The 21,193-nt window shown below is 43.8% G+C and overlaps 1 protein-coding gene across 10 annotated transcripts in view; it reads left to right on the forward strand.

The window, feature by feature from the left end:
* UNC80 (unc-80 homolog, NALCN channel complex subunit) overlaps nucleotides 1-21,193 on the forward strand; it is a 140,711-nt gene that overhangs the window by 115,443 nt on the left and 4,075 nt on the right. For all 10 annotated transcript variants that reach the window (XM_026117143.2, XM_026117300.2, XM_026117382.2 and 7 more), the window contains exons 54-64: nucleotides 1,733-1,858; nucleotides 3,762-3,885; nucleotides 4,605-4,811; nucleotides 6,385-6,569; nucleotides 7,493-7,658; nucleotides 8,556-8,735; nucleotides 10,674-10,812; nucleotides 12,864-12,920; nucleotides 19,094-19,175; nucleotides 19,707-19,818; nucleotides 20,841-21,052. In XM_026117143.2, coding sequence (XP_025972928.1) covers nucleotides 1,733-1,858; nucleotides 3,762-3,885; nucleotides 4,605-4,811; nucleotides 6,385-6,569; nucleotides 7,493-7,658; nucleotides 8,556-8,735; nucleotides 10,674-10,812; nucleotides 12,864-12,920; nucleotides 19,094-19,175; nucleotides 19,707-19,818; nucleotides 20,841-21,052 — 1,590 coding nt within the window. The remainder of the gene's footprint in view (nucleotides 1-1,732; nucleotides 1,859-3,761; nucleotides 3,886-4,604; nucleotides 4,812-6,384; nucleotides 6,570-7,492; nucleotides 7,659-8,555; nucleotides 8,736-10,673; nucleotides 10,813-12,863; nucleotides 12,921-19,093; nucleotides 19,176-19,706; nucleotides 19,819-20,840; nucleotides 21,053-21,193) is intronic.

Here is a 21,193-nt window from a genome sequence, read left to right on the forward strand (position 1 = left end):
AGAGATGATACAGGTAAAGCCTGCCTTGCCTGTCTGGTCATTCAGTGGTGGACTGTAGTGTTTCTACAGCTGTAACACTGGGGGCAAACCCTCAGTTGGAAATCAGTGCAACTACAGCCATTTGTACAAATGTACATGCTTATGTTCTGTGTGGAAAAATACAAATAAAAAGGGCATTTTTGTTGTATCGGATTTAATAATCTTTTAGTTTTAGAATGCAAATGTTGGAACTTTTTTTTAGCAGTAACAGAAAACCTGTCAAGTTCACCATTGCTCTGAGCAGCTCTGAAAACAAGGATTATCAATTCAGGTGCAGTATTGGTGTTTGTCAGCCTTCTGTCCTTCAAGCCTATACAGGACTCAGCTGCAAGGGCAGAGAAGCTCTAGGCTGCCAGAGTTCATGAGACTTCTTTCTTGTTTAAGCTGAAGTGGCTACTGGGAGGCACTGCAAATTTGGGTTCTCAGACTATGTAGGGTTGGTTGTTACAGAGTAAGTTCAAATACAGGTTTAGAGCAGACTTGCAGATTGGGAGGCAGACACGGCAGAGTGAATCATGCCACTGAGCACTCAAAGGGGCCCGTATTGAGAATCAGCCAGAGTGCACAAAAAAAGGCAAAAAGTTTTGCAGTGCTGAAATGCACTTAGTGCTTACCTTCAGCTGGCTGAGGACATCTGAGGATACCAGAAAAAGATGTACTCTTATTATTGAGTTGTATTTTATCATTAGCTGCCAAAACTGTGGCCACTGTGAGCTGTGGGAGAGCCCCTGACTGTATACAAATATTCATGTTTAGATCAGTTGCAGCATGAAGCCCAAAAAGAGAACAGCTGGGAAGGTGGGGAATTGTCTAAATGATAACAGAAAGGGCTATGCCTCCTCCCCTTCTAAATTATCCTTTGGCTTTCTGGAAGAAAACGTTACTGCCCTTCTTCCCAAGCTGAATTTGGAGAAATAGAGTGCAATCATCTTGCCTAAGTTTAGGGGTCTGCCATGTAGTCTCTCCTTGTTCCCATCGTCTAGGTGGGTCTAGTCATCATGGAGAGAAACAGGCAGATGCAGGGCTGTAACATAATTTCCTCCTGAGGAAAGATCCAAAACAGATCAAATAACTCTCCCCTAGAAGTGTTGTTTTCTTGTGCTGGTTGTTCAGGGGATTCCAGACAACCAGCTCACATGCAGATTGACTGCATTTCAGACATCTGGAGTCAGGTGAGACGAATCACACTCAGAGTCCCTAAGAACAGACTGTGTTTGAGAGGTATCTGAACATTGTACAAAATCTGGCTTAGGTCAGGCTTAGGACATTGGTTTTCCAGTAGATCAGCAAGAGAAGGGAAAAGATGTCCAGTTTCAATGCAGACTTTTTGCTTTGATGACATATTTTTATTTGTTACAGTCGTTACATGACATATCCTCCAACTCTAAATGTTCCACCAGTCCAGTGCTGGTCATTCAGGGCTGGTACTGGGTACATTATAAATGTACCAGGTTACCTCTGCACCCCTCCCATCCTTGCTGTTTTCCTCTCCTCCTTTCCCTTTGCCTGCTAGAACTCCTCCTCCTAACTGGCCCTGGCTCCTGCAAGGTCTGCCAGGGGGGTTGGTTCTCCTAGAGCCACCCCAACCTGGTGTTCAGTGGAAGGCCCCTCCATTTCACATCACGTTGGAGGATATGGCATGGATGAAACTGTAAGTAGTCAGTTGTGGTGATGTGCTCTGTTTGTATTGCAGGTGATGGGAGTGGTAGGACCCTCCAGTGTGGCTGACGGATTACCCCTTCTTCATCTCAGCCCTTATCTCTCGCCACCTCTGCCCTTCAGCACAGCTGTTGTCCGGCTTGTAGCATTGCAGATACAGGTGTGTCTGCCCTGGCCTGTGGCCAGGCCTGTTTTAGCTTCTAGTTGAGACACCAATTCCTCGGTGCTCTGTTTTTTTTCTGCAAAAGCTGGGCAAAAACTGTGGAACATACACCAAAAATCAAAGAGAAGCAACATGTAAATTCTCCCACATTTGTGAAGGCTTGAACTGAGCTCAGAATTCACCTGTTGGAGCCAAGTCCACAGCAAGCATCCATCAGCTTAACACTGCCATTGAAGTGCAGGGAGTTCGGCTGATTGATGCTATTTAAGGCTCTGACAGGTATATTAGGATTTTTCACAGGATCTAAGGGGCTTGCGTAAGTCTGCTGCAACTGGAGACAGGCCCTGACTTGGGTCATGCCCATGCAGCCCTAACTCTTCTCCTGTGGGTGCACGTGTGTAACCGAGAGTGGAGTTTGTGCTTGTCTGCTCTTACTTGGGCTGGTCACACAAGCGGCGTGCAGGCTCCAAGAGGCAGGGCAACTTGGCTTTTCAGCTGCTGAGTAGCATCCTTTTTGTCCAGAATACCAAACCCATCCTGGACTTTTTGGAGAATTTCATCACTATTCCTTTCTCATAGCAGTGCCATGACTATTACAGAGTCTTTCTTCCTCTGTAACCCTTACCCTGCACATTAGCCTAAAATCAGACAGAATGGAGACCATGGCAGGGGCAGAATGCAGGGACCGATTTCCTAATCCAGCTCCAACTTGTGTTTTTAAACATACATTGGCACATCTGGTTGGATTCTTTAGCAGGCATTTCTGAGCTGTGGGGCAGCTTGGGGAGGAAGGCTTATAGGTCATTGGATCAAAACACAGTGCTATCCCTCTGAGCATCAGACAGAAAAGGACTTTTTGACACTGACTGACACAGGAATAGCACGGATTTCTTCCAGCTCTGAGGTAATGGTTCTTTAAACAAAATCAAGAAAGGGCCACCCTCACCTTCTCTCAAATCTTTGCTCTTTTTTAAAAGCAGACACCAAATTAACCACTTTTTTAACAGTGCTGGGAATTTTCACTTGTATTATCTATTTACTATCTCTAATCGATTTATTATCCTCTGCTCCCTGTTTGCCCATTCTTTTCATGAGTTTTAAATGGAATGAAAACTAAACATGTCAGAAAAACACCTGAGAAGCCATATTCCTAATACTTCTGGCAGGATATGAAACAGAATTGCTTCACACCCCATCAGAAAATATCTCCTGGAATTTCTCAGCCTAAGTGTGCGAGCTTGAGGGGTTGCAAGGTTCAGTTTAATTTCACAGCTAAGTCTGTAGCAACCGGGAAAAGCTGTAAATATGCAGATGTTCTACTGACAGTCATTCGTGTTGCTACCACTAAAGAAGATGAAAGACCTTACGCTTTAGGCTTGAGTAAGTGTCAAGAAGTAAATGTGCATTTTAGTTATTTTTTCATACTTTGTGTTAGGGATGATGGTAGGGTAGTGCATGAGGCAGAGCAAAGACTGAGTTCAGGAATAACCTCCATGTTCAGACAGCAGAATATTTAGATTGTCATTTGTGTAACTCCTGCTTTTCATTATTTTATTCTATGTATTCTGGGCCAGATCCTGATCTCATTCACAGCAATGCAGAGATTGGGTTTAAAACCCAGCTGACTCCTGTGGGAAACATCTGGCTTTGCTAATGATGCCTATGAGTTAGGAATCTGGGCTTCTTATCTCGTGGCTATGACGAGCAGGTGACGCTTACGTTACTCCATGAATTCCTAACTCCTGACTAAGCGGTCTCAGGGCTTCTAATTCAATCAGGTCATCACTGCCTGTGTTGTACTGTGTAAGCAGGGTGCCTGGGGGTCATCATTCCCTGCAGTAACTTGTGTGCGTGATCTGCTGATGAAATCGTTTAATCCTTTCTTATTATTACTGCACAGGCTTTGAAAGAAGATTTCCCCCTAAGCCATGTCGTCTCCCCATTCACCAATCAGGAAAGAAGGGAAGGAATGCTTTTAAACCTACTGATTCCATTTGTGCTCACAGTAGGATCTGGAAGCAAAGGTCTGACTAATTTAACAAAAAGAATGTTTCTCCCCCTTTTCTGACAACCAATGTTTGTACTTTGCCTGCTTTCTGTTGACTTTTTTTTATTTGGTTTCCTGTCACTGGCAGTGTGTCAGCTAAAGTGCCCATTGGGTCTGAGACTCAAAAGAGTCCCATTGGGAGCAGTTGTTGTTGTTTCTCCTCTTAGTTTCAGACGTGCCTTCGTTCTCAGGTCAGGTCTTTCGTAGATGTGCTCCTCTTTTTGAAACAGGAGTGCAAGGCAAGACAAATCTGTTGCAGCAGAAGCCAGAGAGGGGAGCAGATGTCACAGAAATTGTGTGCCCCTGTGGATTGCACTCTGCCCAATCCATGCCACATGTCTGGCACAAATCCTGCTCCTTGCTTTCTTCTATGGAGGGTGATCACTGTTAAGTTCCTAAACGAAAGCAAAGAGTAGAGGGAGAGGGGGAGGCCAAAAAGAAATGAGATCATTAGATAACTGAACAGGACATTTCTTTGTGCTGTACAGCTCTGTGTTTATGTATGTGTGCTGGTGTTAAAATTAACTTTGCCTTTGCTTGCAGGAGGAGAAGAAGCATAACAAGGTGTGGGGGACTGATTTTGGCTTTAGGGGACGTTGAGATTGCACCGCATTTTGGAACTGAACAGGGTCTTTTGGGTGTCTTTGGGATGTGGCCTGATCTCTCTCTCTCTCTCCCCTCCCAAATGCATCTCAGACAGCCCCTGGCTGGAGCAGCCTGAGGTCCTGCTGCTGCTCCAGACTGTTATCAATATCCTTCTGCCACCTCGCATCATCAGCACTTCCCGCAGCAAGAACTTTATGCTCGAGAGCTCCCCTGCCCATTGCTCCACCCCAGGGGATGCGGGGAAGGACCTGCGGCGGGAAGGGCTTGCAGAGTCCACCAGCCAGGCTGCCTACCTGGGTGAGTGATGGCTTCTGCTCACCCCTGCGAAGAGACAGAGAAAAAATGAAGCATTCAAGACTGTAGATAGTACCAAAGAAAACCATCCCAGGCCAGAGCCAACTGAGCTCTTTAGAGCTGTCATATGTTTTGTCCTGAGCCAGAGGGACAGGCCAGAGTGGGAAGCCAGGATTTACTCTGAGAAGTGTTGCAATGTGAGTGGTATCTGCACTGCAGCTGGAGGAGGCTGCAGCAGAGGTAGAAGTTGCTCAGTTTTCACCCTGCCAGGCTACCGCAGTGAATGCGCAAAAGGCAAGTCAGCCTGCCCACCAGCCCCTAACGCCACAGCTTCAGTGCCCCTTGGCTAGCTAAGGTGAAGCGTGATGTAGTCTGCCTGCTGGCCCTGTGCGTACGCAGGCCTTACTGACTGGTGTACCTCTGCTCACTGTATGCTGCTGCAAGGTAGTGCTGTATTTTCTCACATATAGCCCACAGGTGAAAGGAAAGGAAAAAATAACTAAATCAGAGATCCAGCAGCAGTGCAGGTTATCGGGGAGGATGGAGAGAATTTTGTCTCAAAGCCCTCATTCGTCCAAGCAGCTTCTCTGCTTCTGATTTTGTGAGAGCATTTAACCAAAGACTTATATTCAGGCTTTCATTAACCTGTAGCTGAGATATGGGATAACACAGATGAAAAAGAGCCAATTCCCTACTGGTTTATCCCCTCACTCCTACCCCAAAAAACCTGCATACAGATGTGTGATGGCTGAGATGTCTTGGCCAGCCCACCAAGAAAGATGGAGTGAATCATTCCCCCAACTGTTCCCTGGCCTGCCTGTTCTAAGGCCCAAAGCAGGGGAGCAGGGAAGCAGGGAGATGCCTTCTCTCTCCTGTAAGCTGGCTGTTAGTCACAGTGCCTTAATATACAGTATTGTTTTTGAGCCTCATCTTTGTTCATCCTCATTTGTAGTGCAGTGCTCTTGTGAATGATGGCCCTTGGCTTACTGGACTGTATTTTTGTTTAGATTACAGTTTGTCTGTGACTCATGCAGCTGCATTACCAGAAAGGTTCTTTTCATTACCCCGTAAATAACCCAGAGGTGGTGGTGCTTACAGGGTGGCTCTTGTGTGGATATATTTGATCTAGATATCTGAGGCTGGCTGAACAGACAGGACTGTATTCCCATCCTGAGCTGGTTTCATACCTGAATTCAGGGGAGCAAAAGAAATGCTCTGGAAAAACACTGCAGGGAGGAAAAGGGGAAGCTAGAGCAAGAACACACAGGAACTTAGGTGTGAAGTAGGAAAATTTCTAGTAACCTCACAGGTAAAGCTGGAAATGGGGCTTACAGGCTCTAATCCTGAGATCTTTGCTGTAACAAGACTGCTCTCCTTCCCTGCAGCAGTTGGAGACTAACAGAAAAGACACTTGTGACTTTGAGGGGTGTGCGTGGGTGTGCGCGCATGTGCATGTGCATGCATGCATGCCGATGTAGATTCATGCCCACTGTGGCCCCCTGCTCCTCCCCCGATGCTTGTAAGGGACCCTGGTAACATCTCTGACTGCCCTTTGCTGGTGTGTGTTCCCCTGTAGCCCTGAAGGTGATCCTTGTTTGCTTTGAACGCCAGCTCGACAGCCAGTGGTACTGGCTGAGTCTGCAAGTCAAAGAGATGGCACTGCGCAAGGTGGGAGGGCTGGCCCTGTGGGATTTCCTCGACTTTATCGTGCGAACACGGATCCCTATCTTTGTGCTCCTTCGGCCCTTCATCCAGTGCAAGGTAACAGTTGCTTTGGCTCCTGCTAGATCACTCCCTGAAGGCAAGATATCCTTTATTCCCCTGCTGCGAACAGAGGCAACAGCACTCCTGAAAGAACTGGGTGTTTATGTAGGGAGTGACTTTTCAGATGTCTGGATATGCTATTAGGCCTGTGAACCCTTTGAAAGTAATCACAAAGCTTTTTCCTAGACAACAATAACAGTACACCAATCATACAGAAGCTCTGATCCACAGCGTTGTAGACCAGACTTAGCTCCCCAGGTTGGGAAGGTACTACCAGGCTTGACCAAGAGGTCTTACATGTCGACTTAGATTTGCAACAAAGATAGTCAGAGAACTTGGAAGTAGTGTGGATGCTCTGAATCTAGGAGGGAGTTGGTGTGGTTAGCAGAAAGCTTCAAGAAAAGCTCTTCTGAACAGAGCTCGGCAATACAGCTAACAGCCAGGAAGCACCTCTTGGCTTTACATCCCTCGGATATAGGTTCTGACAGGACTCCTGTGGATGGACAGACAGCTGCTAGGCTGAGGCTGTTAGGGCTTAAGCTAGTCATGGCTCTTCCCTGCTTACCATGTGCTATTCCACCTGATTATTTTGTCTTAGCCCACTGTGTCTCGCCCCTTGGACAGACTGAATCATCTTGGAGGCAGGAACTGTCTCTTACATGTGAGGGTAGAGCTTGGCGTAAGGAAGCCCTGATCCCCGTATACTAATGTCAGTGAGATTTCGATATCAGTTCAGTCAAATATGATTGTCCCTGAAAGACAGGTGGAAACCTCTCATAGTTGCAGTCAAAACCCCATGTCTACAAAGAGGACGGTCTGCTGGCTGCAGGCTGGCACTGCTCTGGAGACTAGTGCCAGCTCAGTGGGCATCATTTTGTTGCAGTGCTAACATGTCCCAATGTTGTTGATGCCTTTCTCAGCTGCTGGCCCAGCCGGCTGAGAACCACGAGGAGCTGACTGCCAGGCAGCACATTGCCGACCAGCTGGAGAGACGGTTCATCCCGCGCCCTCTCTGCAAGAGCTCCCTCATTGCAGAATTCAATAACGAACTGAAGATCCTGAAGGAGGCAGTGCACAGTGGGTCTGGTAAGGAGGACAGTGGAGAGGCAAGGGGCCATCAGCCCAGTCTGGATGGCTGGCTGGGCATGTAGGTTCGCTTCTGAGGCAGTCCTGCCCACTGTCTGGAAGGGAGACGGGATAGTCCACTTGCACACCAGCAGCCTCTCCCTGAATCAGTTGCTATGTCCAGCCCATCCTTGCAGCTAAACAGCTTGTCCCCTTTCCTGCACTTCTCCCAGCAGCTGCCTCTCACTGTCGCAGCCAGCCCCGACAGTGCAGAAGGCTGTTACCTAAATCTCTGCAAACCTGAAGCTGCTCTTGTAAAAACATCTGCCTGTTTGTCAGCAGCAATTTGTTTCCTCTTTTCTCCTCTAAGTCTCTTTTTGTTTTTCTTTACTGTTACCAACCAGTGAGGTGCAGTTTAGCATTTCTGCGCCCCCCAGCACACTGAACTCTGTCACTTTCCTTTCTGGAGGGGACACTTTTCTTCTGCGCTAGTTACCGTTGTGACCACGAGATGGCAGCCACGGCTTACACACGGGGAGAGATTTTACATGCTTTGTTCTGAAGAAAGGGAAAAAAAATTAGAAGAAAATGTCTTTTCTCCTTTGTAATAATTTGCCTTGTTTCTAAATGTTGCGGCTGATCTGGAAAATGTGGCAGTAAGGTTCAGGGAGAAAACCAGAGGGTGTAAGAAAACCAGCCACAGCAAAGATTTCAGAGAGATTAGGTGAGCCAGGGCAGCTGTATTCATGCAGCATGAAGTGAATCTCTGTTGAGAGAGTGTCTGTTCTACCACCTCCCTGCCCACTTGCTCCCCTTTCCGTGCAGGCTGAAGGTTCCTGATGTGGCTCCAGCGTTTGGCTCGTTATTTATTTCCAGTGCCATCACTAACTTGGGTTTGGTTTTCCCACTCTTGCACAGCTTACCAAGGGAAGACATCTGTCAGCACTGTGGGCACCTCCACGTCTGCTTACCGCCTGAGCCTCGCTACCATGTCCCGCTCCAACACAGGCACTGGCACTGTCTGGGAGCAGGACAGCGAGCCTTCCCAGCAGGCCTCACAGGACACGCTGAGCCGCACAGATGAGGAGGATGAAGAAAGTAGGTGGCTACTGATTTGAGCTAAGCACCCAACACTGAAGATGTTTTCTTGAGGTCCCAGAGGACAGCTGGGAGGGGAAGGCAGTTAGTTGGCCCTGTCCCTGTCCAAGTATGAACAAAAGGCACGTGGGGGCAGGAGGCTAAGAAATTGGTGTGAGATATTATCACCATGAGCTCCCTCCTGAGCAGGACTTCCCTCTACTCTCTTGAGTAGAGAAAAGGGAAGGGCACAGGGAGATTTTAGCATGCGAGTCCTGGGCTGGTATGCAGTCTTCACAGTGCTGACAAGGCAGTTAGTTATCAATCCTCTCTTGACCTTAATCGTGAGAGTAGGCTGGGGCTGTTGGCTGGCTCTGTAGTTAGTATCCTGTTGCTACAAGACCTTAGTACTTCCTGCTCCTCACTTCTGTCCAGATGCTCTGACGTGGAATATGTTGTCCTCGTGCTGCATGGGATCCAGCTGTGGCTCTCTGCAGGGTCGATTGGCTATGTGCTCGCGTTAACCGATTAGCAAAGAGGAAGTTAAGCCTTAAACCTATTAAGAACAAGCATTTGTTGTCCTTTCTGGGTAGCTGGCAAGTCCTGAGTTGCCAGGTTTTCTAGCACCAGTTTGAAAGGAATGGGCTAGTGAATCCTTTTGGTGCTGATTTGCAATGCCCTGAATGTTAATTCATCATTTCAACTGAGTTTCATGTTATTCTTGGAATCTTTCTTTCTTTCTGCTTCTGAGTTGACCATTGTTGAAAGCCAAGGTAGAAAACTGCTCATAGGTCATCAGGCTTGGGCTCCCCCCTACTTTATCAGGGATATTGTCTTCTGATGCTGCAATGGTTGATTGCCTCAGTGTCTTTTCAATTTTGTATTTGAGGACTGCTGGATATTCCCAAAAGACATTAGACAAAAAATGTGAAAATGGGCGGCTCAGAAAAAGGGCCTTTGTTGTTGTGGAGGAATTGTCTTTTGGGAGAAAACAGCCTGAAACTTTTCAGGCTCAGCCCAACTTTGTTTCAGCTGAGTTCATTATTGAACACTGCATAATGCACCCGATGTTGCACTGCTAATACATTGCTCAGTTAGACACTGTGGCAAATGCAGGTTTCAGCCACAGATTAATTGTGAGCTACTGTGTGGCATGATGAGCGCTATCTTCCTGTTTGCTTGCAGCAGTATTACCTCAGCCCTGCCTTTGTTTAAAGCTGCCATAAAATACTTCAGTATTTCAAAATAGGAAAAAGCCAAAAGAAAAGAGAAAATCACACAAAACTTCCCCTTTGTTTTATTTGTTTATTTATAATTAAAGTTGTTTTGATTAAAAAAAAACAAACTGCAGAGTAATTTCTTTCTAGATAATGTATATAATTTCAAAACAGCATTGAAAATTTTAAGCAGTCCTAATCACAGTCCAACTATCTGCATAGTTCAGCTGCAGTATGATGTATTTGAGTCAATTCATCCTTTTGTGTGTGTGTGTGTGACTTGTAAAATGCATGTCCCAAACCTTCTGAAGGTTAAAGGGTCAGTTTTGTATTTTGCTTTGTTATGCCTTTCATCTTTTACTTAACAGCTGTTTATTCTGTACCAGCAAAATATCCAGCTACAACTTTTATGCCAGAAAGCATTGTATATTAGTGAACAATTCAATAATCACAGGAGTCAAGCCCTAGTAGAAGCTGAATTCCCCACTTCTTCCTGAGAGACATAAACAGAAAACAGATAAATTCCTGCCCCATGTACACTGGGATCCTCATCCTGCAGAATTTTATGCATATATCTTTCTGAATTGTGATAGTAAAATCTAATAGAAGCGAGGCTTGGGGCCTTGATAAGTAAATGCTATGTATACCTTTGGAATCCTGTTATTGCTTGACAGCTCTAAATGTGTAGGTGGAATTTGGGGTGGTCGTTTCGCCTCCTTTCTTGTTTTTTCTTTCTTTCTAGATGACTCCTTGAGCATGCCCAGTGTGGTAAGTGAACAAGAAGCATACCTTATGGGTGCCATTGGGAGGAGGCGGTTCTCCAGCCATCTCTCCAGCGTGTCTGCACCTCAGGCTGAGGTGGGCATGTTACCCAGCCAAAGGTAACAACATGGGCTTTTCACCTTTCCCATTACATTCACGAGAGCAGAAATGGCACAGGTATATTATGTGTAACTCAGAGATGTGGGGTAGTAGAATCAGCGCCAACATAGTGATGCTGAATTTATTCATACTGAAGTAGTGTTGGACTAACGGAGCAGGTTTGGAAATACTGATTTTCCAGGACGTTCTGTGTTGCATAGGCTCCAGAAGAAAGAGCTGTCATCTCTAGAAACCTTCAACTTAAACAGTTTAGGAAATCCTCAGCTCTACTATTTTCCTCTGCTAATATAGTGAATAGCAAAAAGAGAAGACATGATTTTTGGTTCTGCATTGAGCCAGAGGACTCTACATGATCCCTGTAGGGAGTAGGGAGTAATCCCAAGAAGCTGGGAAAGAGGGCAGAGGTATTCTGTCTGATTTACTTTGTTTTCTTCCATGCAGTCTTTGTCCTTTCTAGAACAGTAACCAGCTTGTCTCAGAAAGCAAATGTCAAGTTCAAAGATGGGATTTAATGAGAGTGTTTAAAACCAGAAATATACTTGTTGATTGAAATAACCCCTGAATGCCTCTTACTCTTGGCTAACATGGAATGGGGAGAAAGGGATAGGAATTTGGGAAATGTACGTGTCTTCAGGACATTTGCAGAGAGGAGTTTTGCATTTACGTGTGTTTTTTTTCTAAGCAAGCATTTCTTCTTTTGCTTCTTTGTGACATAGTTATGCAAAGATATCTGACAATGAGCAGACTAATTTATGTTATTTCCTTTGAACCTTTAAAGAGTAAATTCTACATTATCTCTTGACCAGCCTTGGAAAATCAAACAGCATTGTCCTCTCCCCAGTCTTGCTTGGAATTAAAGGAATAACCTTGATGCACAAAGGAAAAGTAACAGCTGTGGTACATACCAGAAGAGATAGGAGAAGTGATTTACAAGGGCAGAGTTGCACAGATTTTATCTGGGAGTTTTCACAAAAGGGCTTACAGGAACTCATTTGACTTTTGAACCCAATTCATTCGGTCCCTTTGTTTCTTGAAAAATTAATATGCAAGACTGCATTTTCCCCAATCTTTCACTACAACCCATAATGCTTAAACTTTATATGAGCCACAGTTGACTGACTGCAATGTTTGCTTAGTGCAATTCCAAGTCATGGTGATGCTGAGAAAGAGAGTTTAATTAAAACAGAGCTTTGGTCTCTATGTTTTAAGTACATGGTATACCAGGAAAATTGCTTTTCAGCTGTGTAGGGGAAGTTACAAGCTCAGCAGGCATAATCATAGTCCACAACATCATGCCCTCTTTAGTTATGGATGGTCTCTGGGCTTTTTGACTACCTCACAAATGTAAAATAATTAATGTTAAGTAATATTATTATTGCTTTCCTGCTGGTTACCCAGCAGACTGCTTTCTTTTTCTTTCCTGTTTTTCCTATGAGCTGAGAGAGCTGCTCCTGCCTGAATGGCTGAAGTGTAGAAAGGCAATGTGATGGTGTACTCATTTGCCAGGATCCACGCCAGCTGTTTACTTACGGTTTCACTGCAGTACAAGACCTTGTTTTCCAGATGTTTGTCCTTAGAATTGTATCAGAATGAGAGTGGTCTGTAGCTCATGGGAAATAGATCAGCACTCCCTCAGGAAGAACTGATGGGTCATGGGGAAGGGGGAAGAAAAAGGCTTTATATGAAGCTAGGAGTAAGGAGAACTAAAATAAAGGAAAATGCTGCAGGAAAATGGCTTTGAAAACAGTTCCCTACCCTTATTTCCTGTGAAAATGCATCCTTCTGGACTTTGCAGCTCCCCAGTTCACAGCAGAGATTTAGAAGTCTCCATGGAGTGTAAACTCCTTCTCAAGATTGCTCCTGTTATCAGATGTTCTTTCAGCTCCTCTGAGTCATATATGTGCCGTTAAGCGTGCGAGACCAATTAATGTTACCGTCCTTTTTTTACTTTTTTCATTCCGTTGATATTTTTTCCCTTTCAAACAGAGACAGTCGCATGCTTTTTGCTTTTTCTTTCCCTAAATTCTTAATCTCCCTGCCCCTCCTGCAGTGAACCTAATGTCCTCGATGACTCCCCGAGCCTGGCCACTGAGGGCAGCCTCTCTAGGTACAGTGTTAACACTACCTGTCTGTCAGCGTGTGTGCCGGGAAACAAGCCGTTTCCAATCTCCTCTGTCTCTTTCCCTCACCTTTTGTTGCTCTTTCCATCTCTGTCTCTTGTGGCTCATCGATATTCAGGCCTGCAAGTCAAAGGTGTAGCAACCCACCTTCAGTTTTCAGCTTTGATTGCCAATAACTTTGAGGAAGTTAAGGGAAAGGGGAAAGAGAAAGTTGTAGCAAGTTAAATAGTGGTCTGGCTAGCCTTGAGGTTTTCCCCTTGTTTAGCAATTACTTGAAAGGCCTGAGGAAGATTATCCACAAGGCATTAGCTGTAGCCTGTTAAAAGCATTAGTCTGGAGGCTTATATAAAACAGAGACATCTGTTTTTCCACTCATCTCACAGTGCTGTCACCACAAAAACTTAATAACAACATTGAGCTGTGTTTTTTAACATTCACTAATAAAACTAATTATGATAAATCCTGTGGAATATAGTTCTCCATGGATGCTTTACAGTAATTCTACCTATTTTTACAAAGTGTTTCCAGTCCTCAAATAGCAGCTTTAGAAAGCTTGCAGGTAAACACCATTAATACGTATTTAAAATTGCCCTGTCAGAGCCCGAGTTCTGAACAGCCTGGCTGGCCACCATTCGCTGTGGACAGGAGAGTTTGCGTGCAAACACTGTTGTGGCCTTGCCTGTCAACTGGGTCAGCTGTGAGCTTGGAAGGGAGGTCTGCACCTTTAACAGTCAGCTCAGCCATGTTAATCATTCTTACTGTCCTGCTGCTGTGCTCATACCTCTCAACTGATCCTCACGAGGCCGGAGAGCTCTCCTTTGTCCCAAGAGCATCTCTGTTTCCTTCCAGAAGAACTCGGCCTCTTACGTTGACAACATGGAGGGTAACGCGCTATTTCATTACTTACTACACCAGCTGAAGATGTGGATATGTTGAGAGGCATTTGTGTGGATGGTTTTTATTTTGTTGGTTTGATTTGGTTTTAGATGTCAGTTGCTTCAGGGTGGGGACAGGCTGCTTTGTTTGTTCATCCTCCTTCTCTCTGCTGAAAAGTGGCAAGTTTATCATTGGTTGTGTCACTGAGATCATCCCATGATTCATGGCATCCTTTGTGCGCGTGAATCCTGCCTTGGCAGATTGGTCTCTAATCGGTGCTGCTGCAAGGGCAGCATGAGGAAGAGACATGAGCTCTTTGGCAGAGGCCGGAATATTGTTATTGGTTTTTGTTATGTAGCAAAATGGATTGCAGGGTCATCTGAGCATGTGTTGGAGCCTAAAGGGAACAGAAGTCATACAACTGAAGAAGTTAAGTGCACTCCCTTAACTACAGCTAGAAACTCACTGCAGCTGAGGATACGGAAAGGAGAAGAACAATATCTGAGCTAAAGCCATCATGAGCTCGTATCAGGTTACATCAGTGCTGAATTTGAAACTTTTTGATCTTGTTAAGTGGGAGTCACTCTTAGTAATAGCTCCTGGTGACAAGACCAAGGAATTCATGACAGTTAAATCAACTGATGACTTTGAATCCAATAATTTATTTTGATCCCTGAAATTTAATCAGCTGTACAGTAAGTTCTTACTAATTTCTGTCACACCAACTTTTGCAAGGAAGCAAGACACCATATCCTCCACATTGTTCTATGATACAGAGCTTTCCTTAGACCAAGAGATCACTAGGTGTGTTTGGGGGCTACTTCTACTGAGATTTATTTTTTTTTGTCAGGAGCAGGCATTGACATCTGCAGGAGAGGCATCAAGGCTGCAAAACCTTAGAAAAGAATGAAGGCAGCAAGGCAAATACTGCAAACTCTTCTAAAAAGTCTGGATTGCAGTTCCGTGCAGCAAGGAAAGACAATGTTTCAACTGCATTGTTAAATCTGCAAATTGGTTTCCTCCTCAAAAGGAGAAAAGTAATAAAGCAGACATCATAGAAGTTTATTGTGCTGTGAGAGTCACAGGACAGAGTGAATGTGTTTTTATATTCAGGAACATTACCTTTGAATAAAGCAGGCTTTACTTTTTCTCAAATAACTTTGACTTTGGCTGGAGCACAATGATAACAGCAGTTTAGGACTGCCTTGTGAATTCAAAGCTGATGTTTAGTCATAACTGACACAGAGAAATATATCATATGGAGAATAGACCTATATAGAAGGTAGGAGTTTCAGATAAATTAAACAAATAGTGACAAACACAAAGGAAATGAAGTCTATTTCCCTCTGTTCTTATAACAATTAGAGTCAGCCATGTAAAAAAGCAAGGAAGACAGGAAGGGAATGGCATTTAAGTGCTCTGGAGTAAGTAGATAGCATGTGGGACATAGCTGAGGAGCATTTGTGTTCAGCATTATGATTTATTGTGGTTATAATCTGAGAGGAGACAATATTTCTCCAAATCATGAATGGAAGAAGAATGAGAACTTGCTGTAATGGAAAGCTGCTGCACAGAGACATTTCCTTTTAAAGTTTCCAGTTATGCCTATCTTAAATTAATTGTGGCTAATAAGGAAAACTGGAACAAATTCATATTACCAGGGCAAGTGTAGAGGAAGAAGAGTTTTTTCCTACTGATCTAATGCTAACTTGTCTGGAAACATACGAGCTGGAGTTCATCTATGTTGCAGACCATTCTCTACTGGCCTTTGTCCATTAACCCCCTCGTTCAGATGTCTTGGGACACGAAGTGTGTACGTGCTTCCATAATGGCTGGGCAGGCATGTACACCTTTTTAACAGACTTTCAAAACTGCATGCTTCCTTTGCTGTGTTTTGTTTTCCTCCTTTTTTCTTTCCAGCTGCCTGTCACTTCTTATAATTCATGAAAATAACTTACCAATGCCAGTCTGACAAAGTTTCTTTTAGCCCCTACTATGTGATTGGCTGTCATTTCTTGTAGTGCTGGCAGCATGTTTCCATGAGGTCAGCTTTGCTTGCTCTTTTGTTCACCTGTGTGAGCCCTAACTATCTAATGGGAGTACCACTGTTGTGAAGATGCATCCCCTGTCAGCGATACTCAGGGAGTGATGGAACAGCATTTTGATGGGCAGGAAAATTTACTGGTTTGAAATTCCCAAGTAAATCTGGTTTATGTACTGTAACAAAACCCCTCATATCAATCACATTGGTGCAGGAGGGAAAGGTACCATTAGGTGAAATGGCATTTGATTCAGTATTGCTTGACTGGATCCCTACAGGCTGACAGAAAACCAATATACTCTTGATTTGGTTTGGTAAACAAGGAGAGACAGAAAAGGAGGGAGGGCTTACACAGAGTCAACAGTCTCTCTAACACACTAATTTTTGCTGAAACAAGATCAGTAGTGCTGTTCTTTGACAGGAAAACAAAGCCTCATGAAGTGCAAGGATATATCAGGAAATTCAGTCACTCATCTGAAGTTTGCAGTCTTTATGATTCTTTCTCTGTCTTTCCTTCCCTCCTTCAAAACTGGTGGGCAAAAGGCAAAAAATGCAGCCATACCAGGATTGTGCTGTGCGCAGGCAGCTCTGCAAAGCCCCACTGCCCTCTGGTCTACCATTTGCCTGCAATAGATGTCTGCAATTTCAGCTCATAAGATCATTCCAAATTATACCAATTTGTGTAATGATTCTGTACTGGAAATAAACATCCACCAGCTCACTAAATTCATTTCACTTATGATAGAAGCCAGGCTTAAAATCCCAGACTCCAGCAGGAAGACGCAAAGTCCAGCCATTTTGTTGCTCACCTCTCTATTGTTCGTCTTCAGTGCACAGATTACTCCATGGGAATCATTTCTTTCCTCATGTCTAGCCTCTGTGCATTCATGTGGTCTCCTTATCTAATGACCTTTTAAAGGTGTTTTCATGATGCTTGTGAAATGAGTTTTTTCATGACTATAAATAACTGTTTACACTGAATATAACTGTAGTCTTTCTGCTACAGACATTTAGGTGTCCTCACTCATAGAAGTAAGAGTCGTCTTCGATCAGAAATTGTAACAGTATTCTCAAAAGTTAGTTGAATAGAAAATTATGTTTACAAGACTTTTTCCAGCCAAATAATAGTTTTTTCCTACTTAATTCATATACTAGTAACTACCTTCAAAACTTCTTAAAAATCACTGGAGTAAGTTTTTATGTAATCCTAGAAATAGAAGTTTAAGAAAGTTTTACAAGCTTTAATTTCAAGTAGTCTGGATCATAAATTTAAAGACTAATTTAAGCTCAGCCTCTTTGCTTTCATAAAGAATGATGTGTTGCTTCTGGACCAAGCAGTCACACGTGCTGCAGTCACTGTCTGGGTCAAGGACGCAGTCCTGCTAACAGGAAGTAATGTCGAGGACTCTGCCTGTTCCTAGGGGGTGTTTGCATGATGTTTAGGATGCTTGGTGTATAAATCGTTTCAAAACTGTACACAAAAGCTGGATAATATATTCCAGAGGCTGATCATCTCATTTCAAAGAGCTGTGTGAGGGAGAAAAGGACTCAAATGTATCCTGTTTTTTTCTGGCTCTGAGCTTGCAGAAGCTCTTCCTTTGTTCCAAACCATTGCAGTCGCAGTGAGATTGCTGAGGGCATGGCTGCGATTAGAAGGCTGCGCTCAGACAATCAGCAGAGAAACAGTTTCAGGGGCTTAAGATAATGTCTTTCTACTGAAGTTGCCAGTTGCCTCCCCAGCAGAGTTGATGGAAACGTGTATGGTTCAGTGCAAAGTCTGACTTTAGTTTAAACTGATAAGGGAGGGAGGAATAGGACTTTCAGCTCAGTTAACGAGACTTTGACCTGAAGCAGAGCAGGAGTGCTCTCGCGGTCTGTTCCACCAAACCTACTGAGGGCAGTAACTTCTGCCAAAGGGAAGAATGAGCAGCATAGCAGAGAGAACTTTTTAAATGTCTTCACATCTTCCATGTTTTTTTCTGACTAGCTCCTTAGCTTTGTTGTCTTCTTCTGCTCCTGGTAAGTCAGGCATTAAACCTTCACTCTGTTGGTGATACTGAGCTCCTCCAGGAAGATCCAAGGAAAACATCCAGAGAAAAGAATGTTGTTTTCCTTTAGATTAACGCATGCCAAAGGCAAAATACTGAATCTTCAACAATGCATACCAAATATAGCTGGAAGTTGCTTAAATAGGACATGTGGCTGAGTGGATTCCAGTGTGTCCCAAATAAACAGCTGCCTGATTTAAAAGAAGTCTATCTAAATGTTAGTTACTATTGTAACCATATGTCTCTCAGACATAGTTGATTCAGCTGATATGTTTTGTGATCACTGCCTGCTAAGTGACCAATTTTAAACTGTTTGGAGGAATACAGTACTTTGATTAAAAAAAAAAGAAAAGGAAAAAGAAGGGAGGGTGGTATTTTTACATTAAGTAAATCAGTTAAATTAGTAAATCAATGATCAGTTGAATGGTAGAACGAGATGGTACGCAGCTGAGTGTTTCATTGCTAAAGATTCTTTTACTGGAGATTTTCAGATATTTTGTATGAAGATACTAACAGCTAAAATGTGTTTATGTATACATATATATATTTATATATTTATACTTGTATTTTTCACTTGTTAGCCACAAAGAGACTTAAGGCTGCAAGTGTTGAGTGTGGGGCCTTGTTCACATAAATCATGCATCCATTATGTGAATGGATCCTTTGTCACTTTGTGTTTGTTTTTTGTTCGTTGGCTTAAACTGAAATTAAAACCAGATGACAAAATTGTGATGAGGCTGTGGGGGCTAATTGGGAGGGGGGAAAAAAAGCTTTTAAAACCTGGTTCTTGAAAAAGGAAAAGCAAACAAGAAGGTTTTTGAGCTAGGAAGATGATATTCTTGCCTTTATTGATGAAGCCCATGTGGCAAAGGATGCAGAGAAGTGAGTGTTTTTCAGTGGGATGCATCAATCAATGACTGAAAACTGAAATTTGCAGTTATTTACAGTTGGATGCTACCTGTGTGTGGCCAAGTCCTGAATGCCATGACTCCTCCTCTCACCCTTTCCTAAGCCCTGGAAGCCACAAACCAACAGAAATGTCCCCCCATCCTTCAAAGACAGTATTGCTCTTTGAAGTGACTGTGCCATTAGTGGTTTATTTATTTATTTATTTATTTAAGTCACAATTGCCAGGACATCTGCTAATTATTCAGGGTGATTCTGTGCTTGGCCTAATGCTGTCGACATCTAACAGGGTGGCAAGCGTGCAGAGCGAGCCAGGCCAGCAGAACCTTCTTCTGCAGCAACCCCTGGGGAGGAAAAGAGGCCTACGACAGGTGAGAACAGAGGGAGGGAAAAAAACCTTCTTTCCTTCTGGTTGGTTTGGTTTGGTTTTTCTAGTCCGTGTCAGTTTTGGAACAATCTGTGAATGTGACCTATCCCTTTTATCTAATCTGCAAAATGCTAGCACAGTCATTTGAGTTAGCAAGCTCTGACAAAACCCTAAGAAAGGAGGTGCACTCTGTTTTAAATTCTCAAAATCTTTCCTGTATAGGCTTTTTTTTTTTTTTTTATTCGAATGAAGGTCACACAAACTACATTGTATTGAAGGTCACATAAACTGCATTGCATTACATTCACTATTTAAACTGAAAAGGCAGAAGAAGCAGAATTTCACTAGCTGTTTTTATATGAAGGAGATGTTTGAGCCATAGAAACCTTAAAATGTGTATCTGCTAAAAGCACAGTGAATGGACATCTAGAGGAACAGAGGATGATGACAATGATTTGTTCTCCTTAGAGGATTACAGTCTGTGTAATACGTGATCATGCCTCAGCCTAACATGACTCTTTCTTCCAATATTTAGCTTCGAAGACCACTTCTGTCACGTCAGAAAACCCAAACTGAACCTCGTAGCCGTCACGGAGCTCGACTTTCGACCACGCGGCGGAGCATCCAGCCAAAACCAAAGCCTAGTGGTAGGGCAGCACTGCATTTTCAGAACTAGCACTTCATATTTTAAAGTAGAAAACACTATCTTGTTATTTTGGCTTTAAGGAAGAGTTAATATCTTTGAAGAATATGTAAGCTCTTTTCATTGCAGAAGTAAGAGGTGCCATGTTTTACTAGTTTGTCTTTGGTTCAAGTTGGTAATGGCTGGAAATGGTTACAATCTGCTTGCTCTTCACTACCCTGTGTTAAGTGAAGTCCCCACAGTTTCATCTTTTTTCCTAGTGAGTGGATATCCTATCAGAAAATCATCCTTTCAAAACACTTTGATGGTTTCTCTGAAGGCCATCAAGGTGAGACTGGATACGGACAGTGAATTATCACGTCTCCTGAAGGTGTCCTCCACTGAGGATGCCTTGCCTGAAACACTCAGATGTGCAAATCTTTAAGCTGCTAGTGAGAGTGGTAGAAAGAAGGAAATTTCACATTATTTGCAACCATAGCAGTACAGACCTTTAGGGGTTGTACATGGAAATAAATAGGAGAACTGTTCTGGTCTTTGCTGCATCCACACAATATGTTTACAGGGGTCAGCCCTGCTAAGAAGGGCAGGTAGCTGTACTCTGTACCATCTAATGGTATTCTCAGATGTCCTGCAAAACCTTGGGGTAGTCCCTTACATATTTGCATCTTGGTTCTGCTTTAGTTGAGGGCAGTAACACCTAACTTACATGGGAATTCAATTCATTATATTCTTCTAGGGTGGAAAGATGTTATGGATGGCATTTATCTCACCAAGCTGTGACAAAGAGAGGTAGGATGAATAGTTTTCAGGAGATCCTTGCCCCTTTCATTGGCTTTAGAGTAAGACCAGGGTAAAAAGCTTTTAGATTAGACTCCATTTATACAGCTTACAAAGATGGAATGAATCATGAATCCTGTCTTAGTTGTAAAAACTCTAGGGATGCTCTTTTTGCTTTGCATGTTGTGTTTTCAGTCCTAAATTGGAGCATTTTAATACTCAGTTTTCTGTATCTTTTTGTGCCCTTAGTGGAGCAGAAGCGGTCAGTGACTTTCACTGAAACCCAGCCTGAGGCAACAACAGCCTCCACAGCCAACCCCTCGGCTGCAGTAGCCCAGCAGCAGGGCTGCAGCCTGAGCAGCCCCCCAGGGACCAGCAAGCAGGAAGCTCTGAGTAAACCTGTGCTGACTTCCTCGCCTGCCATCGTTGTAGCTGATCTCCATAGCCAGAGCACTGGCCAGGTAATGTGATTGACAGTTTTACCCATGTGTGCCTGCTGCATCATCTCACCTGGGCTGATTTAAGTTGCGGGGGAAATTTATAGGGAAATGCCTAATGCATCACAGCAATAAAATGAAAGCTAGCTTGTGAGTGAAGACAGC

Source organism: Dromaius novaehollandiae, chromosome 7 (assembly GCF_036370855.1).
Source record: "Dromaius novaehollandiae isolate bDroNov1 chromosome 7, bDroNov1.hap1, whole genome shotgun sequence".
In the NCBI taxonomy this organism is placed as follows: domain Eukaryota; kingdom Metazoa; phylum Chordata; class Aves; order Casuariiformes; family Dromaiidae; genus Dromaius; species Dromaius novaehollandiae.